This window comes from Geotrypetes seraphini, chromosome 1 (genome assembly GCF_902459505.1).
Source record: "Geotrypetes seraphini chromosome 1, aGeoSer1.1, whole genome shotgun sequence".
NCBI classification, from domain to species: Eukaryota; Metazoa; Chordata; class Amphibia; order Gymnophiona; family Dermophiidae; genus Geotrypetes; species Geotrypetes seraphini.
Window position 1 is genome coordinate 489,838,155 of NC_047084.1, and position 19,525 is coordinate 489,857,679.

The following is a 19,525-nucleotide window of genomic DNA, read 5'->3' on the forward strand; positions in this document are numbered from 1 at the left end:
GGGAAAAAGTTAAGTTTCCAGTAAATGAGGGTGGTTACAATCCCCCAAACCCCCCACAACGCCGACGCGATCTCTATTAAGTAAAGTGGGGAGTTCCCCACCAGCACCTCCCGTCGGAGCCCCTTAAAATACTGTTTTTCTTCAGTGCGCTTCCGCCTTGCGCTCAGTTGTCTTCGCTGGGTTGTTGGCGCTTTTTTCTATGAACCCTATTCTTAAATTCATATTTGACACAAATTTACTTGAATAATGAAATTTAGCTTCAACTGAGGGAGAGTAAGGTTTGGTAATTTTAAAAAATGATTATTATTTAGACCTGGATTATTTGTTGTTGTTGTTTTTTTTTTTTTATAATTCTTTATTCATTTTCACATTTTACATGAAGTGTACAAAATATTGAGTTACAACTAATGAATACACAATATCACTTTTATATCTATTACATAATATTCTGAACAAATTTTTTTATCCCCTCTCCCACCCCCCACCCTTCAAGTACTTTCCAATCACCTTATACATATTGTATACCATATTATAACATGTTATGTAAAATTATTTTCACTACCCCCCCTCCATGTGTGCCATAAGAAGACAAGAAAAAGAAGAAAAGAAGAAGATAAATCCTATTATTCATTCAGTACAATACTTTGTCAATGGCCCCCATATTTTTATAAATTTAGGATATGTCCCTCTTTGTATTGCTATTACTCTTTCCATTTTGAATATATGACAAATTGTATTCCACCAAAATGTATAATTAAGGTTACTATGATTCTTCCAGTTATTGGTTTTATGCTGAATGGCAACCCCTGTCATGACTAGTAAAAGCTTGTTATTTTCTGGTGAAATTTGACTTTTTTTTCTCATCATCATTCCAAATAACACTGTATCATATGATATTGCTACATGATTTTCCATCAATTTATTAATTTGTGGCCAAATTGCATTCCAAAAACTTTTAATGTAGGGACAATGATATAGTAAATGATCCAACGTCCCAGGTTCCAGATTACAGTGCCAGCATTTATTGGACTTAGAACTATCTAATTTTTGCAAACGTGTAGGGGTCCAAAAAGCTCTATGTAATAAAAAGAACCAAGTTTGTCTCATAGATGCTGACACTGTACATCTCATTCTCCAAGACCAAATTAGTGGCCATTGAGATGCAGTAATTTGATGCTTAATCTCAATGCTCCAAATGTCTCTTAGACCATTTTTTGGTTTTTTATTCAAATATCCAGATATTAATTTATACCACAATGCGGCTTGATGCCCTAGGAAGTCTGCTTGGAAGCATAAGAACTCTAAACTATATTGATTATTCAATGTTTTCCATTCAGGGAACCCAACCTGAATGGCCTGCTTCAATTGCAACCATTTAAAACTTTGTTTTTTACTAACATAGAAACATAGAAACATAGAAAGATGACGGCAGAAAAGGGCTACAGCCCACCAAGTCTGCCCACTCTACTGACCCACCCCATTAAGTCTGAGTGCTAATGACCCAGCTCCTTAACTCGACCCTCGCAGGGATCCCACGTGGATGTCCCATTTATTCTTAAAGTCGAGTACGCTGGTGGCTCTGATCACCTGCTCCGGAAGTTTGTTCCACTGATCCACCACCCTTTCTGTGAAGAAATACTTCCTGGTGTCACCACCAAATTTCCCTCCTCTGAGTTTGAGCGGGTGCCCCCTTGTGACCGAGGGTCCCTTGGGAAAGAATATGTAATTTTCCACCTCGACACGACCTGTGACGTACTTAAATGTCTCTATCATGTCACCCCTTTCCCTGCGCTCTTTTAGAGTATAGAGCTGCAATTTGCCCAGTCTTTCTTCGTATGAGAGACCCTTGAGTCCGGAGACCATCCTAGTGGCCATCCGCTGGACCGACTCAGCTCGAAGCACATCTTTACGGTAATGTGGCCTCCAGAATTGCACACAGTATTCCAGATGAGGTCTCACCATGGTTCTGTAAAGTGGCATTATGACTTCAGGTTTGCGGCTAACGAAGCTTCTATTGATACATCCCATCATTTGCCTTGCCTTGGATGAGGCCTTCTCTACCTGTTTGGCAGCCTTCATGTCTGCACTGATGATTACTCCCAAGTCCCGTTCTTCTGAAGTCCTAGCTAGTGTTTCTCCATTCAAGGTGTATGTTCTGCATGGATTTCTGCTGCCGAGATGCATGACCTTACACTTCTTAGCATTGAAGCCCAGCTGCCATATCGAGGACCAGTTTTCCAACGTGATCAGATCGTGCGTCATGCTATCCTTGAGATTGCTTTCGCTTACTGTATTACACAGTTTGGCATCGTTGGCAAACAGTGCTACTTTACCCTGAAGCCCTCGGGTCAAGTCCCTTATGAATATGTTGAAAAGGGATGGTCCCAGGACTGAGCCTTGCGGCACTCCGCTGGTCACCTCCGAAGTCTCAGACTAAGACCAAATCTATGTTGCAATTGTGAAAATTCCAGCAGTTTACCTTCCGAAATAACATCATTCAGAGATCTAATGCCTGCAATAATCCAGTCCTTCCAAAGGATTTGAGCTCCGCCAATTTTAATCTTGGAGTTTATCCATAAAGACTGATTAGTTGACTTGTTTATTGGGACAGGTGTTAATTTACTAATAAACCTCAATGTTTTCCAAGTATCCATTAATATCTTATTTTCTCTGTATCTTCTAGGCATGTTGATACTTGGGCATGTTGAAATTTAGGGGAAACATAAGGCGCCATTCCAAATATAACCAATCCGGTGCATTATCTATCAGTTCTGGGAGGATCCAATACATATCCTGACGTAAAATATAGGCTTGATGGTACCTATAAAAATTTGGAAAATTTACCCCTCCCTCCTTAATTGATTTTTGCAAAGATACTAAAGCTATTCTATGCGTTTTACCAAGCCAAAGAAATTTTGTTAAAATGCTATTAAGCTTTTTATAAAAGGACCCCTGAAAATAAATAGGTATCATACTCATTTGGTAGCAAACCACAGGCAAGATCATCATTTTAATAGTTTGAACTCTCCCCCACCAAGAAAGATGTAACGGATTCCATTGCTCACATAACTCTGTAACTCTTTTCAATACAAATTTTTCATTTTCTTTTACTGTATCTTCAATTGTATTTTTAACTTGAATGCCAAGATATTTAAATCCTTCTTCTTTCCATATGAACGGAAAAGTGTCAAATAATCCTTTTACACAATGAACATTTAAAGGTATAAGTTCAGACTTACTCCAATTAATTTTATAACCTGAAAATTTGCCAAACATATCAATTAATTCCAATAGACAAGATAAGGTAGACTCTGGATTCCTCAAATAAAGTAAAATATCATCCGCAAAAGCCGAAATTTTATATTCCATATCAGAATATGGAATACCCTGTATCCCCCTTGCTTGCTGTATTGCTAACAATAAGGGTTCTAATACAACATCAAATAACAAAGGAGATAAAGGACAACCTTGTCTAACTCCCCTCTGCAATTGAAAACCATCAGATATCATATTATTAATATTTAATCTTGCAATCGGGAAGCTATACAATGTTTTTACCATTTGTATAAATCCAGAACCTATACCAAACCATTCTAAAGCTTGATACATAAAATTCCATTCTACCCTATCAAATGCTTTTTCTGCATCCAAGGAAACTGTAAAAGCCGGTTCATCCATTTTTTTTTGATAAATTTAACATATGAAACAATAATCTAGAATTATTAGAGGAATGTCTTTTAGCAACGAAACCCGTCTGATGCGTGTCTATAATATGTGGGATTAGCTTTGGCTAATCTCAAAGCCAAAATTTTCACCAAAAGTTTATTATCCACATTTATTAAAGATATAGGCCTGTAGTTTGAAACCAAAGTAGGATCTTTATTTGGCTTAGGCAAAACAATTACTATTGATTCAGCCATAGTACCTTTAATATCACCTTTTATAAGTTGTGTCTGATATAAATTTAGTATATATGGGGAAAGGACATTTTGAAATGTTTTATAAAATTCTACTGTATAACCATCACCACCTGGAGCGGATCCAACTCTAAGAGATCTCAACGCTGTTTCTAATTCTTTTAATGATATAGGTTCATCTAAACTCCGTTTTATATGATCAGGAACCTTAGGTCCAATAATTAAATCTAAAAATTTTTTACCATCTTTTTGCCTCTCCAAATAAGGCTCGGAAGAATACAGGTCCTTATAAAATTTTAGAAATTGCTTTAAAATTATATCCATTTGATTGGTTATTATACCATTATCATCTTTTATCCCATTAATGTTAGTTCTTCTTTTTTTTGCTTTAAGATAATTTGCCAATAATCTTCCCGCCTTATTAGAATTTCCATAATACATTGTCTGTTTGGAAAACAAGTCTCTTCTTATCATTTTTGAAGCTAATTCGTTATATTTACCTTTTGCTTTCAAAAGAGCTTGTAATACATCATGTTCCCATTTGCTTACCAATTTAGTTTCTAGTATTTTAATTTCTTTTTCTAACTCTATATACTGTTTTTTAATCTGTTTCTTAACAAAAGCTGAATATGATATAATATGACCTCTCATAGTCGCTTTAAAAGCGTCCCATACATTTTCAATAGATGTATCTTCCACTAAATTAATTTGAAAGAAATCACTAATTTGTGTTTTAAAATTTTCCAAAAATTTTTCATCCACAAGCAATGCATTATCAAATCTCCAAAGAGGTCTTCTATTTTCTAATTGATCTAATTGTAAATCTATCCATACTCCCGCATGATCCGAAATGATAATGGGATCAATGGAAGCCTTAATCACTTGCTGCACCTTATGTGATGAAATAAAAATATAATCTATTCTTGAAAATGATTTATAAACCTGTGAACAAAATGAAAATTCCTGATCATTAAAATGAAGAATACGCCATATATCCTTCAAATCACATGATTGAACCAAATTATCTAAACCTAAAGATTTTATACTTTTACCTGGTTTTTTATCCATTAATGGATCCATTACAGCATTAAAATCTCCAGCCACCACTAAATTAGAAGCAGCCAGTGGTAACAACATACTCTGCAATTTTTTAAAGAATTCTGATTGATTCGAATTAGGGGCATATATATTGAACAACGTCAGGGCATTATTTCCCATACTTATATCAACATGTAGCCATCTTCCATGTGGGTCCGAATTTACTATCTTAAAATTGGCCATACACTTTTTATTTATAAGAACTGCTACTCCTGCTTTTTTACCCTCTGCTGGAGCAAAAAAACATTCTTTCACCCACCCACCCGTTAGTTTCTGTGATTCCTTTATATTAAGATGGGTCTCCTGCAGACAATAAACATCCGCGTTTTGCTTCTTTAAAAATGATAATACCTTTTTCCTTTTGATTACATGATTCAGGCCATTGACATTAATAGAAAATATCTTAAAAGACATAATATATTTTATACTCCTTATCATAATCTTCCTCTTCCCTTCTTCCATAACTAAGATCTAAAAAACTTCTCCCCATGGCACACATTCTTACCTCCAAATTACCCAATCCCTTATTAATCTTTTCCTTAATCATCCTAGTAATATCTTTAATACCCACCTTCTTCCCATCCCTCCCCCCCCCAATATAATGACTGCTTAAGGACACACATTGGACAGTAATCCCAACTTCCCCCCTCCCCCCAGGCAACCAATATTAATTAATAACCCCTTTATCCTTTATTGAGACAAACTCACTACCTCTCCACAATATATCTAATTATATCTCTCTTCTAATCATAAAACCTTTATTTTATTTTTTTTTTTCCATTTTAAAGTAATTAATTTCTCTATCTATTATTTAACCTTTAGTCACATAACCATATTTATTTCCTAACATTCCATTAATGCATTTTTATCATTTCACCAATCTCTAATTCATTCCCCCAACATTTTATTTCATTCAAGAAAATTCTATCATAGTCATATATTTAATAAAAAGTATCATTTTCCTATATCTTATATTATCTAATCCATCTTCTCCTAGCCTCCTTTAAATATCCAACAACAAATATCCATCTCTTCATATATTTCTGTTAAAAAATATTTCAATTTTATAAGTTTTTATCCCCTATTTGTATTTAAACATTTGTATTTCATTTTCAAAATAATTTTTTTTTCTTTTTTCCCCCCCTTTTTATATTTCCTCTTCTCCAAATTAAATCCAATCTTTTTAAAACTATATTATCACAACATCAATCTTTACATTCCTTCAGCTACCAATAAATTCTTATGTATCTTTCTTTTATATTATTCATTTTCCTTTCCTTTACTTGCATTTAAATATCATATAACTTGTCCTTTCTATCATTAGTCCATTCTGCAATCTTTTCCTTATTGTCCTTTCATTCTTTACTTTCTCCTTTTCTGACTTATTAAATAAACTGAACTTTCATATTTATTTCTTATCTCCATCCATCCACTCTTAAAGACTTTTGACTGCCAATTGTCATTCATTTTTTTTTTAATATAATATCCTTTTAGTCTATCAGTCCTGCTTTCTCCTTCTTCACATCTATTTATTTTCCTATTCAGTCTTCACTTTTCCTTTTGTGTTAATTTGTCCAGTCCTTTAATCCTTCTTGTTCATTCTTTACTCCAGCCGTCCATCTTTCAGTCTCCTAAAAGTTCAGTCTAATAACTTCACTTTAATGTCTTTCCAGTCTATCCTTCTTTCTTCTTTACATTCTTTTATTTTCTTTTTCACTTGTCCATTTTTATTTCCTGTTCTTTGTTGCATATTCTTCTTTTTCCAACAAACAAAAGTCCCATAGTTCTTTATATTTAATTTTTTATTCAATATCCACCAATCCAGTCTTAGTATTTATCCCTTCATTTCAACACCCATTGTGCTAAAATGACATAGGTTCTGATTTTGAAAGAAAGGTCTTTAGTTTTTCCGGATCAACAAAATACAAAGATTTATCCCCACAAGATACCCTCATTTTTGCTGGGTAATATAACCCATACTTATATCCTTTTTCCTTTAATTGAGATCTCAGCTCAAGGAATTTCTTCCTAATATTTGCTGTATTTTTAGCAAAGTCTGGTAAAAACCATATTTTGGATCCTTTATAGTTTAAGTTTTTATCTTTTTTGGCAGCATTTAAAATTTCTATTGCTTGCTGGTATCTTAACATCTTGAATATTAATGGTCTTGGTCTCCCTTGATTTTCCAGACTCTTTATTGGAATCCTGTGTGCCCATTCTATTTCCGAAGGCTGTTTGAAATCCAACTGCAATAATCTAGGAATTAAATTTTCTAAAAACTGTATTGCATTTTTCCCTTCCAAATTTTCCTGTATTCCAAAAAGTTTTATATTCTTTTTTCTTCCACGGTTTTCGTAATCTTCCAGCTGACTTTTCAATTGAATTATTTCCAAACTGTCATTTTTGCATCTTTTTCCTTCACATTCTAAGCTCTCCATTTTAACTTCTAACTCTGTTGTTCTTTTATTAGCTACTTCCATTTGTCTGTGTATATTCAGGATTTCTTCCTTCAGTTCTGCCATATTACTCACAGTCTCTGTCAGCATTTGTTTGATTTGCCTCAGTTCCCCCATAACTTCAGCTTTGCTTAACTCCTCTGATACATCAGCAGGAAGCGGAACCTTACTTGGGGTAATTTGATCCTGCTTCTGCCTTTTCACAGCCCCTCCGGTTTCACTCTTACTCTGTCGGGTGCTCGCCATGCTCCCGCTGTCCTCTCCGAGGTTTTCAGCCGAAAACAGTTTAAAAGGAAATCTTTATTTATTCAACGGTTGCCCAGGTAAGAGGAGCGCTGCGATCACACGACCATTTTGTGTGCACGCTAAGCCACGCCCCTCCCCTGGATTATTTGAATATAGGACACATCTCTCCATGCTTAGTACATACCATATTTTTCGTTTCATAAGATGCACTTTTTCTACCCCCAAAAAGGGGGTGGAAAAGTGGATGCGTCTTATGGACCAAATACAATTTTTTTAAATTCCGCTCCCCCGGTACCTTTTTTAAAATGCTGGTGGTCCACTGGGGTCTCGCGCTCACCCTGATCTATTTATCTCATTCCTCCCTGTCACCCTCCATAACCATGTGCTCACCTTGTGCCTCCCTCTGCCCGGTTATCCAGCTCTCCGTACCTAACCGAGTCTTCATGTTCCCGAAGCCGACTAACACGCCACAGTGCATATGCCCACTCATCACTCATTAGTTCGAAAGCGTTCATTGGCTGGCAGCACGCACTCCATTTTTTTCCCCAGTAACCTTGTTGACTTGGAGGGAGGGGCAGGTCACACGTGAGCTTACCTCTCTGGTCATGAGGAAAGGGGCTGGTATTTACCTTCTCTATGAAAGCAGCCTGTAGGATTCGGTGAACCTAAGAGACCGATGCTTAGAGAGCCAGGCCTAGAAGAGCATAACCCACCCCCCCAAAAAAATACTATTTATGGCCATGTTTAGCGCACACCGCAACATCTGGGATAGTGTGCTAAAAGCCTCTGACTAGAAGGCAGGTGTGTAGCCAGACAGCTGATTTAGGGCTGGCCCAAGACCAAATTGGGTGAGTCCAAAAAATTTAATCTCATCTTGCCCTCCACCAAAGTAAATACCTGTCCATCTTGTGCTGCTACCGCAGCATGAATCTGGCTTCTCTAAAGCAGTGCGGGACCTCCCAACTGCTTGTGTTGATGGTTCTGTAGCGACTTGCCCTCAAAGGAAGTTGTTGCTTCCTACTAAGGGCAGGACATAGAGCTGCCTACCACCAGACACACCAGACACACCTACATGTAGAGGAGGAAAAAACAGGGGGAAAAATTCTGAACCCAATTTTTTTTCTTCTTGAGTTTTCCTCTTCTACAGGTGGGTGTGTCTTATGATTAGGTGCATCTTATAGAGCAAAAAAAATGGTAAATGAAAAAGCTAGAGGATGGGGGCATTAAAAATTTTTTGTTTGATTTCAGGATCATATTCAGTTTTATAAGCCAATTTTAAAGTTTGTGTTCTATCTCATTTTAAAAGAGAAACATGGCTGCTAGAACAAATTTATATTTTTGCTATATAATATTTCTTCTCTTATTTTATCATGTTCACAAGCTCTACTTCAATGTCAATAAAACTAACACACAAATGCTTGCACAAATAAATATGTTTTTACTGCTTTATGAAACTGGACATAGCTCTTATATAACCACATGTTAAGCATTAATTTATTCCACATTTTTGCTGCTGCAATACAAAAGGCAGATTGTTCTATATAGTAGCCTAGTAAACGATGGCAGATAAAGACCCAAATGGTCCAACCAGTCTGCCCAAACATACACTCTCTGTAATTTATTGATTTAATTTAAATTGTTCTTTTTCTTAGATATTTCTGTGCCAAAACCCCAGAGCTCTGCCTGGCACTGTGTACAGGCTCCATCCACTGGAGTCTCCGTCAAAGCCCACTCCAGCCCATCCAAACCCTCACAGCCTATCCTCAACTGAATAGCCATATACGGGACACAGACTGTGCAAGTCTGCCCAGTACTGACCTTAGTTCTTAAAAGTATACCATTATTTTCTGATTAGAGATCCTCTGTGTTCATCCCATGCTTTTTTAAACTCTGTTACCGTTTTCCTCTCCACCACCTCCCTCGGGAGCGCATTCCAGGCATCAACCACCCTCTCCGCAAAGAAGAATTTTCTAACGTTTCTCTTGAGTCTACCACCCCTCAACCTCAGATTATGCCCTCTGGTTTTACCATTTTCCTAATACCTTTCAAGTATTTGAACGTCTGAATCTTATCTCTCTTGTCCCTCCTTTCCTCTAGGGCAGTGATGGCTAACCTTTTTGAGCCCGAGTGCCCAAACTGCCGCACAAAACCAAAGAATTTCCTCAAAGTGCCAGCACGTCAATTAAACCTTAATAACAAGATTTTAGTATCTAAAAACTCTTTATAAAGTTGCCTGAACTATGTAACATCGTTTTTAAAGGTTGGAATCTTTGTATTGTCAGATAATCAATTTGATTCACAATCCTTTGGTTTTCATTTCAATTTATTGGCAATTTATAATGTTTTAATGATTTCATTCAATTTAATGAATTTAGGAAGAATTTGATTCAGTTACACAATATATTTTAAATGTATTATTCACATAACGTCAAATGTATCCTGAGTAAAAAAAAAGATAAACTTCTTAAAACTGTTAACTGTGTCAAGACTCGGTGTGCATTCCCAAAGAGTCTATACATGTTTTTTTGTAAAATTTACAATCAAATTAGAAAATAGTTAAATCATTATATTTCTAATAATATGATGTAAAGAAAACAAAAGAGCTTTCAATTAAACCAAACGTTTTTATTGGAAATTCCAGATTGGAATACTACAGGGCCATGTAAAGTCCCTTTTTTAAATAACATCTTTAAATAATATTTAAATAACTTAGAAAGTGTCTTAACTGCAAACTGAAAACACTGCTTCATGTAAACATATGTATTGGGCATGCTCTGAAAAAAATTAATGTGATTTTTGTTGTTGCATGCATGCTGATAACTTGTCAATCCTTGGCTCATAGTGCATTAATTTCAGAGCAACACATGCAGCACTCATGTCATCCATTAATCTGTTTCTAGCATCAGATTTTATATGATTCAAAGCCGAAAACAGCTGCTCACAAGCATAGGATGACCCAAACAAAGTAAGAAGAGCAATCCCAAGTGCTTTCATGGACTTAAAATTGTCTGGCAGAGAATTCCACGCTTTTAGGATTTCATTTTCAGAACTGCTAGCAGTGATTTCATTTGTCACCCTTTCACACTCAATACGTTCAAGAGCCGCACGTAGGTCATTGAATTTACTTTTCCAGATAGAGCTTTCTTGAAATTCCAGTAGCTCCCTTTCCAAATTTTGAATATCCAACCACTGTAAGCAGGAAAGATCAAGATCTTCAAATGTGGACTTTTCTGGGGAAGTTATAAATGAAAGGGTTGTCTTCATCTTACGGAACTGAGAAAATCTTTTACTAAAATTCTCCTTTGCTTCGGCTACAATGGTGGAATATGCTTTGTAGATTTCCTGGTGTTTTTTATGACTGTCCACAAATGTTGTAGAATTATCCAAATGTATTTTTAGGTTGGGAAAATATTTTAGCTGTCCACTCTCAAGGTCTTTTTCAAAAACATGCAATTTTCTCTCAAAAGCTTTGATGTCACTAAACATGCTTTCTGCTGTTTTTCCCATGCCTTGTAATTTTTTGTTTAGTACATTAAAGTGGTTAGTAAAATCTGTAAAGAACATGAGGTTGGTAAGCCAGGCCATGTTGGTGAGTTGAGGATAGTCTTCCCCCTTTTCGTTCATAAATAGCCTAACTTCTTCCAAGCAGACCACAAATCTCTCTAACACTCGTCCTCTGCTCAGCCACCGGACATTATTGTACATCAGTAAAGTGTTATATTGTGCCTGAACCTCATCAAGAAGGGCTTGAAATTGTCGAAAATTAAGAGCACGCGCCATGATGAAGTTCACCATTTTTGTTACATCTTTGAGGACATCTTCAAGTTTTTTGCTGCTTTCTTTGGCGCAGAGAGCCTCTTGATGTATTATACAGTGAAATTGAATCAGTGGATGTTTTGCTTCCTTAGCAAAGAAATGAATGAATCCTGATGTTGTCCCCACCATGCTAGGTGCTCCATCGCTAGTAACTGAAACTACTTTTTCTGGACTTATGTCTAGTGATGAAAAAGCCTCCATCACAGCATTGTGGATATCTATCCCTTGTGTTCTTCCAAGCAAAGACAGCAGTTTTACCAGCTCTTCTCTCATGATGTCACCAGTAGCATAACGCAAAATGAGCGCTAGTCTTGCATGGTTAGTACATAAGAACATAAGCAGTGCCTCTGCCGGGTCAGACCATAGGTCCATCCTGCCCAGCAGTCCACTCTTGCGGCGGCCCAAACAGGTCACAACCTGTCTGACTCACCAGAAGGGGGGCCCCCTTGCCACCTTGGTTTCCCATTGAAGTCCTATCTTCCCATCGAAGTCCTAACCCTCCGGTCTTGCACATTCACGACCTGGTTGGGTTTCTATACTTATTACCTGGTTTGCTTTCTATACTTGTATTACATCCCAGCACCTCTCTCAGTATCCCACGATCCCTTTATCCCTCAGGAATCCGTCCAATCCCTGTTTGAATCCCTGTACCGTACTCTGCCTGATCACTTCCTCCGGTAGCGCATTCCAAGTGTCCACGACCCTTTGGGTGAAAAAAAACTTCCTTGCATTTGTTTTGAACCTATCTCCCTTCAGTTTCTCCGAATGCCCCCTCGTACCTGTTGTCCCCTTCAGTCTGAAGAATCTGTCCCTATCCATGCCCCTCATGATCTTGAAGGTCTCTATCATATCTCCCTGAGCCTCCTTTTTTCTAGAGAGAAGAGCCCCAGCCTATCCAACCTCTCGGCGTATGGGCAGTGTTCCAGCCCTTTTACCAGTTTCGTTGCTCTCCTTTGGACTCTCTCAAGTACCGCCATGTCCTTCCTGAGGTACGGCGACCAATATTGAACGCAGTATTCCAGATGCGGACACACCATCGCTCGATACAATGGCATGATGACTTCCCGCGTCCTGGTTGTTATGCCCCTCTTTATGATGCCCAGCATCCTGTTGACTTTTTCGAGGCTGCTGCGCACTGAGCACATGGCTTCAGTGATGCATCCACCAGCACACCCAAGTCTCTTTCAAGTCTGCTGTCTCCCAACAATGCCTCCCCCAATTTGTAGTTGAACAACAGGTTCTTTTTCCCTATATGCATGACCTTGCATTTTTCCACATTAAAGCGCATTTGCCATTTGTTTGCCCAGTCTTCCAGCTTGTCCAGGTCCCTTTGCAGGTCCTCACACTCCTCCCTGGACCTAACTCTGCCGCACAGTTTGGTATCGTCTGCAAATTTTATAACCTCGCACTTTGCCTCCTTTTCCAGGTCATTGATAAATATGTTGAAGAGTAATATCTGTACTTTCATCCAAGCACATGGAGTAGAAGGGTGCTTTTTGTAAGTCGCAAGTAAGCTGTTGACTAACATCAGCAGCCATTCACAGAACCCTATCTTTTGCAGTATTTCTGCTTAGCGGCATCTCAGAGATGCGCTGCACAATTTTATCCTTGTTTTGGAAATCATGGAAGAGTGAACTACTCCCAGCCAAAATTGCCTTTTTGATAAAATCTCCATCAGAGAGGGGCTTACCATGTTTTGCCATGCACAGTGAAATTTGAAAGCTGGCAACTGTAAGATGATTAGTTTTTGAAAGATAGTTGCTAAAACTTAGAAACTGGGAGTGATATTTCTTTAATTTTCCTACAAGGAACTCTTTTCTTTGAGCTAAACCAAGTTCAGCAACACTGTTATGGTTGGTCTCAAAGTGACGTTTGACACTTGATGTGCGAGACACAACACTTTCATTACACATAATACACAATACTTTCCCACTGCGTTCAATTACTCCATATGTACTCTGTCCAGGCCTCTTAGAATGGTCTTCCACTATCTGTTTTTGCTTTTTTTGCTGTACTCATTTTCTTTGTTCAAGACTTCAAGTCTACAAAAAGATAAAATTTGTATAATAAAAAAAATCTAATGAAGTGCTGTATACAAATCCGTCCCCATAAAAAAATATGTGATTGGGGAATTTTACTAATTGTAGACATCCGTTTTGGTCAAAAAATATACTGTCCGGGTGAAAACCGGACTTGTGCAACCTGAGTGTATGGGAAAAGGACTTTTATTTTTCATTATTGGAGCCTTTGTTATTTTATTATGATGTTTACAAAAGCACTGTGAAGGGCCACATATACACTTTACTGTTTTTTGCTATATTGAGTTTTCCATAAGGTACAGCGCAGAGGATTAGTGTGTTGGTTGTTCACAGAGAGTCCAGCCCTCCTCTCAGCTTACTGAACTTCTCTATGCAATCATCATAAGCAGCTTTTTTATTTCCTCGAATTTAGCATGTCCCCCATGGAAAATACAGAGGTTTTTACAGAGGAGCACATTATTAGACACATTAACTTCCCCCCATATCCTCACCTCTCTAGCATGGGAGCACTAGGAACTGTTCCTGATTACAGATGTCACATGTGGAGTCACACTACAGCCTCACTGAGTTCCTGTGACAGACTCAGTGTGAAGCTTCTCTTCCTCCCCCCACTTCCCCCTCACACACTGCCTGGCTCATAGGATACTAAGGGGAAGACAGGCAGGCTAAACATCCACTCACAGGACTGCAGCCAGCACAGGAGGCTGGGCCACGGCCCACCGGGACAATGCCCGGTCCTCCCAATGGCCAGTCCGGCCCTGTTGCCAGGTGAGCTGCAAAGCAGACACCGGCACACTCGCCTCCCGCCGCGCCGCATATCTTAATTGCGGACTAGAGAGTTCACGGGGACAGAAATCCCACCCGTCCCCGCCAAAGTCTCACCCGTCCCTGTGAGGAATCCCACCCGTCCCCGTGAGGAATCCCTCTGTCCCCACCCGTCCCCGCGAGGAATCCCCTCCGTCCCCGCCCGTCCCCGTGAGGAATCCCCTCCGTCCCTATAAACTTCAGAAATAGTTATTTCATTTAATTATGCTACTGAATTAAAGGCTCTAGTAGAAACCCATTTACAAATAAGCAAAAAGACTTTATTAATTTGGAAATATTAATTGGGAAGAATACACACTTTGTAAACGGGTTTGTACCAGAGCCTCTTTTGTTTATAAATTTTTATCAACACAACTAATATACTACTTTATCCTGAAGCAAGAAAAAAAGAAATAGAATTCTTTTCCTACCTTTGTTGCCTGGTTTCTGCTTTCCTCATGTTCTCATTCAGTTCCTTCCATCCACTGTCTCTCTTCCTTCTGCGTCTTCCATTTGCTCTGTTACTGTGCCTCTCCCTTTCTCCCCCCTTCCAAATTGGTCTGGCACCCATCTTCTTCCCTCCGCTCCCCCCATAGTCTGGCATCTCTGTCTTCTTCCCTGCCAGCGTCTTCTCCCCACTCTCTCTTCCCCATTTCCTTTCAGCGTCCTTCTCCCCCCCCATCTTCCCCATGTCCTGTCAGTGTCCTTCTCCCCCCTCTGTCTTCCCCATGCCCTTTCAGCATCCTTCTCCACCCCACCCCCCATCTTCCCCATGTCCTTTCAGCGTCCTTCTCCATCCCTTTGTCTTCCCCATGTGCTTTCAGCGTCCTTCTCTCCCCCGTCTTCCCCATGTCCTGTCAGCGTCCTTCTCCCCCTTCTGTCTTCCACAAATGCTTTCAGTGTCTTTCCCCCCCACCCCGTCTTCCCCATGTGCTTTCAGCGTCCTTCTCCCCCCCGTCTTCCCCATGTCCTGTCAGCGTCCTTCTCCCCCTTCTGTCTTCCACAAATGCTTTCAGTGTCCTTCCCCCCCACCCCGTCTTCCCCATGACCTTTCAGCGTCCTTCTTCACCCCTTTGTCTTCCCCAGTGCTTTCAGCGTCCTTCTCCCCCCTCCTTCTCTCCCGCCCCGGGTGCAGCACAGCCGGTCAGGTCCCCTTACTTTTATGGCGCTTCCGCGACCGACAGACCGACAACAGCCCCGGTCTGACAAACCTCCCTGCCCTTAACCGCGAATCTAAATTTCCTTCTTACAGCTGCTGTAAGAAGGTAATTTAGATTCGCGGTTAAGGGCAGGGAGGTTTGTCGGACCAGGGCTGTTGTCGGTCGGTCGGGTTAGCGCCACAAAAATAAGGGGACCTGGCTGGCTGTGCTGCACGCGGGGCGGACCGCCCCCCTCCCTTGGTAGCCACTCGAGCCGAGAGGCTACTCCTCCTTACCTACCCTGCCTGCAGTACAGAGCCGAAAGGAAGTCTTCCCGATGTCAGCGCAGACGTCGGAGGGAGGGAGGGCTTTGTTTACCCTCGGAGGCGTCCTCACGGGATCCCTGCGACCCGTGCAGCTCTCTATTGCGGACCTTCCCGCGTGCCAGCTGCAAGGCCTTCGCGTGCCACAGCTGGCACGCATGCCATAGGTTCGCCATCGCTGCTCTAGGGTATACCTTATTTTTCGCTCCATAAGATGCACTTTTTTCCCTCCAAAACATGGGTGGAAATAAGGGTGTGTCTTATGGAGCGAATACCACCCCCACCTGTTTTTAATCAAGGCACTTCCCTCATTAGGTGGCTGTGGCAGTGAGCCGCCCTCCCCGTGCCTGCTTTTAATGTCGGTGCTTCTCTCACTGGACGGTTGCAGCATGAGCCGCTCCCCCCCTCCCCCCCGTGCCTGCTTTTAATCCTGCCTCAGTTCTGCTTCCGGATATACTTTTCTCATCGACTGGAGGCAGATGCATTTCTCCTGGAATGAATGAATCTATCTCTGTATGCATTTCCTCCATTTCCTCTCTTTTTCAAGACCCTTCTCAAGCTCAACCAAAATCATGCCACCATGATTCTCATAGCTCGTCGGTGGCCCAGACAAAAGTAGTTCTCCCTTCTACTTCAACTCACCTGGAGGGAGCTATTCCTTCTGCACAGAATCAAGGGTCTTTTTTTTCATCCCAACCTGCAGTCTCTACACCTGACAGCTTGATACCTCTCAACATAGCTCCTTTCCAGTTTTCTCAATCTGTCAAGGACATTTTCAAGGCTTCCAGGAATCCTACCGCTATGCAATGCTACCATCAGCAATGCACTAGATTCTCTGCTTGGTGCATCATTCATTACATGGAGCCTCAATCTACTTCCTTGTCTTCAGTTTTGCACTATCTGTTGCATTTGTCTTAATCAGGTCTCGAATCAACATCCATTCAATTCCATCTCAGTGCAATTGCTGCTTGACATCAGGCTTTGGAGTGGAAACCTTTATCTGCTCATCCTGCAGTTTCCAAGTGTATGAACGGTTTTTCAATGTCAAACCACCTCTTGAAACTCTTCCAGTGATTTGGGATCTCATTGTTCTTACTCGACTAATGCAGCCTCCATTTCAACCAGTGTCTTCGGCTCATCTCAAATACCTCACTGAGACAGTGGTTTTTTCTCATTGCTCTTGCATCTGCTCGCAGAGTCAGTGAGCTCCATGCTGTAGTTGCAGATCCACCTTTCACTGTTTTCCATCATGGCAAGGTGGTCCTTCGTACACATCAACAATTCTTACCAAAAGTACCGTAGTTTCAGAATTTCATATCCTCCAATCCATTGTCCTTCCAGTGTTTTTTTTTTTTTCCAAAGCCTCATTCTCATACTGGAGAATCAGCTTTTCATATTCTGGACTGTCAGCGTGCTTTGGCCTTCTACTTGCAAAGGACTAAGCCACGGAGATCTTCTCTTCAACTATTTGTCTCCTTCGATCCAAACAAGTTGAGACATCTAGTTGCTAAGCGAACCATCTTCAACTGGATTGCTGCTTGCATTTTTTTCTCCTATGCTCAGGCTGGTCTACATCTACAGAGTCCAGGTCCAGCCCATAAATTTAGAGCCATGACAGTCTCAGTAGTTTTACTTAAATCTACTCCTATTGAGGAACTCTGCAAAGCTGTCACTTCCTCCTCGGTTCATACATTCTCCTCTCATTATGGTCTGGATGCTTTCTCCAGAAATGCCGGCCTTTTTGGCCAGGCAGTTTTACAAATTTGTTCTCCTACATTGCCAACACTCCTACCATCCCATTCTGGGTGAAACGGGACCCGTCAAAGCTATTTAGCATTGAGCACAGATTTCGAGAATACACACTCGATTATCAACTGGTGCAGTAGAACTTTTTGATTTATCATCAACAACAGATAAGAACATAAGAACATAATAATAATAATAATAACTTTATTTTTCTATACCGCCATAGTCAGGCGACTTCGCCTCCCGCCTCCGCCGGGTCAGACCATAGGTCCATCCTGCCCAGCAGTCCGCTCCCGCGGCGGCCCAAACAGGTCACGGCCTGTCTGAATCACCAGACCTTAGGCTTCTCACATAAAGCCTTCTTCAACAATGGGGATAAATTCCTCCCCCCCCCAAGGCTAAAACATTATCAACAGCATGTATAGTGTGAATGGGCCGAGAGATCATTGCCCTTCACCACTCCACTCCCAGGCTCTTCTGGTCTTCCAGGCACTGTTCTTACACCTTTGTTCTTCATCACACGACCTTCCTGGTTGCGACCGGTCACTCACTCCAGGCACTTCTGTCAACTTTGGACATTCTGGTAGCCAGTCCCTCTGGTCACTACTGGTCACTCACTCTGGGCCCTAACGGTCAGTCTAGTTGCCGGTCCTATACACCACTGGTCTCTCAGATTCCTTCGCTGGTCACCACTGGTCTCTCCACCAGCCACTGTTAGACTTAACTTCCCCAGTACACTGGTCACCAATCACTCCCTGAGGACTCCCTCAGTCCTTCAGGCGTTCCACTGAGGACTCTCCCTGGTCCCTCAGGCACTCTCTCTAAGTACTCTCCAGGTCACTCAGATACCCAATCACTGGCCCTCCCCTGGTTGTCAATCTTGAGGGCTCTCCAGTCCCTCCAAACTCTACCAGGTAGACTCTCACTGTGGGCAACTACTGGTCTTTCTAGTTGCCAGCTTCTCAGGTTCAGGTCCCCTCTCTCTAAGGACTCTCCAGGTCCCTCAAATGCTCTCTCTCACTGGGCCCTCTACTGGTCATTAAGCTTGAAGGTTCTCCAGTCCCTCCAAGCTCTACTAGGTAGGCAATACTGGCCAGGATCTGTCTGTCTGTCTCTCTCTTTTTCTCTCTGCCCCCAGCCAGTACTGGACTTACCGGGAGTTATGCCAAAAGCCAGCATTTCTCCTCCCAGAAGCCCTTGCAGGATGGTATGTAGATTAGCTCTTTCTTTCAACTGCTGAGGCTCCCTCCGCTGGCTTGGGACAGGAACTTCACTCTGTCACATGTAGCCACTGGTAGTATTTGCATCAACTCACAAACTTCAAGGGACTCCACTAAAACCTTCCCTTCTTCACTCACATCATTATTGCAAGGGTCGATAGGAACATTAAAATCCTCTACCATATAACACTCTCAGCTGCTACAACTTCATTTGCTAGTGCCAAGATTTCTCCCATTCAGCAATTTCTGTTGCAACAGTTTTCATACTCCAAAACTTTTTATAAAAACGGTAATCTTTGTTTGTTTTTAAATGACAGATTGCAGAGAACAGAGGCCCGATTGCAGGTTCAGAAAAACTAATTGCTTGCCTTCTCAGATCGGACAAGGAAGCTTGGCCTAAAACCTTTCAGCTGGCTTTAGAAACTGAAAACTCTATATGTATGGATCTGTGGGACATACGAGAAGGTAACTCCTGGGACACTCCCTGCCCCCCCCCACCCCCTATTCTCTAACTTTGGCACCTAATTTTAAGTGCCATTAGTGCACTTAATTTTATAGAATTCTAGCACTTCCGTGGTAAGTGAGGACTCATTCAGATTGCTTAGGTGTAAATGCATAAGGGTGGTTCACAGGGGATGAATATGGGCAGGGCGAGGGTGGGATCAACATTTATGCACATAATTTTCAGAAAACTGTAAGTTACATGCTAAAGTGCCATATT

General features: G+C 40.8%; 1 protein-coding gene across 1 annotated transcript in view; it reads left to right on the forward strand.

The window, feature by feature from the left end:
• Nucleotides 1-19,525, forward strand: part of DDX58 (DExD/H-box helicase 58) — a 117,511-nt gene that overhangs the window by 16,713 nt on the left and 81,273 nt on the right. The window contains exon 4 of the mRNA XM_033926722.1: nt 19,122-19,269. Coding sequence (XP_033782613.1) covers nt 19,122-19,269 — 148 coding nt within the window. The remainder of the gene's footprint in view (nt 1-19,121; nt 19,270-19,525) is intronic.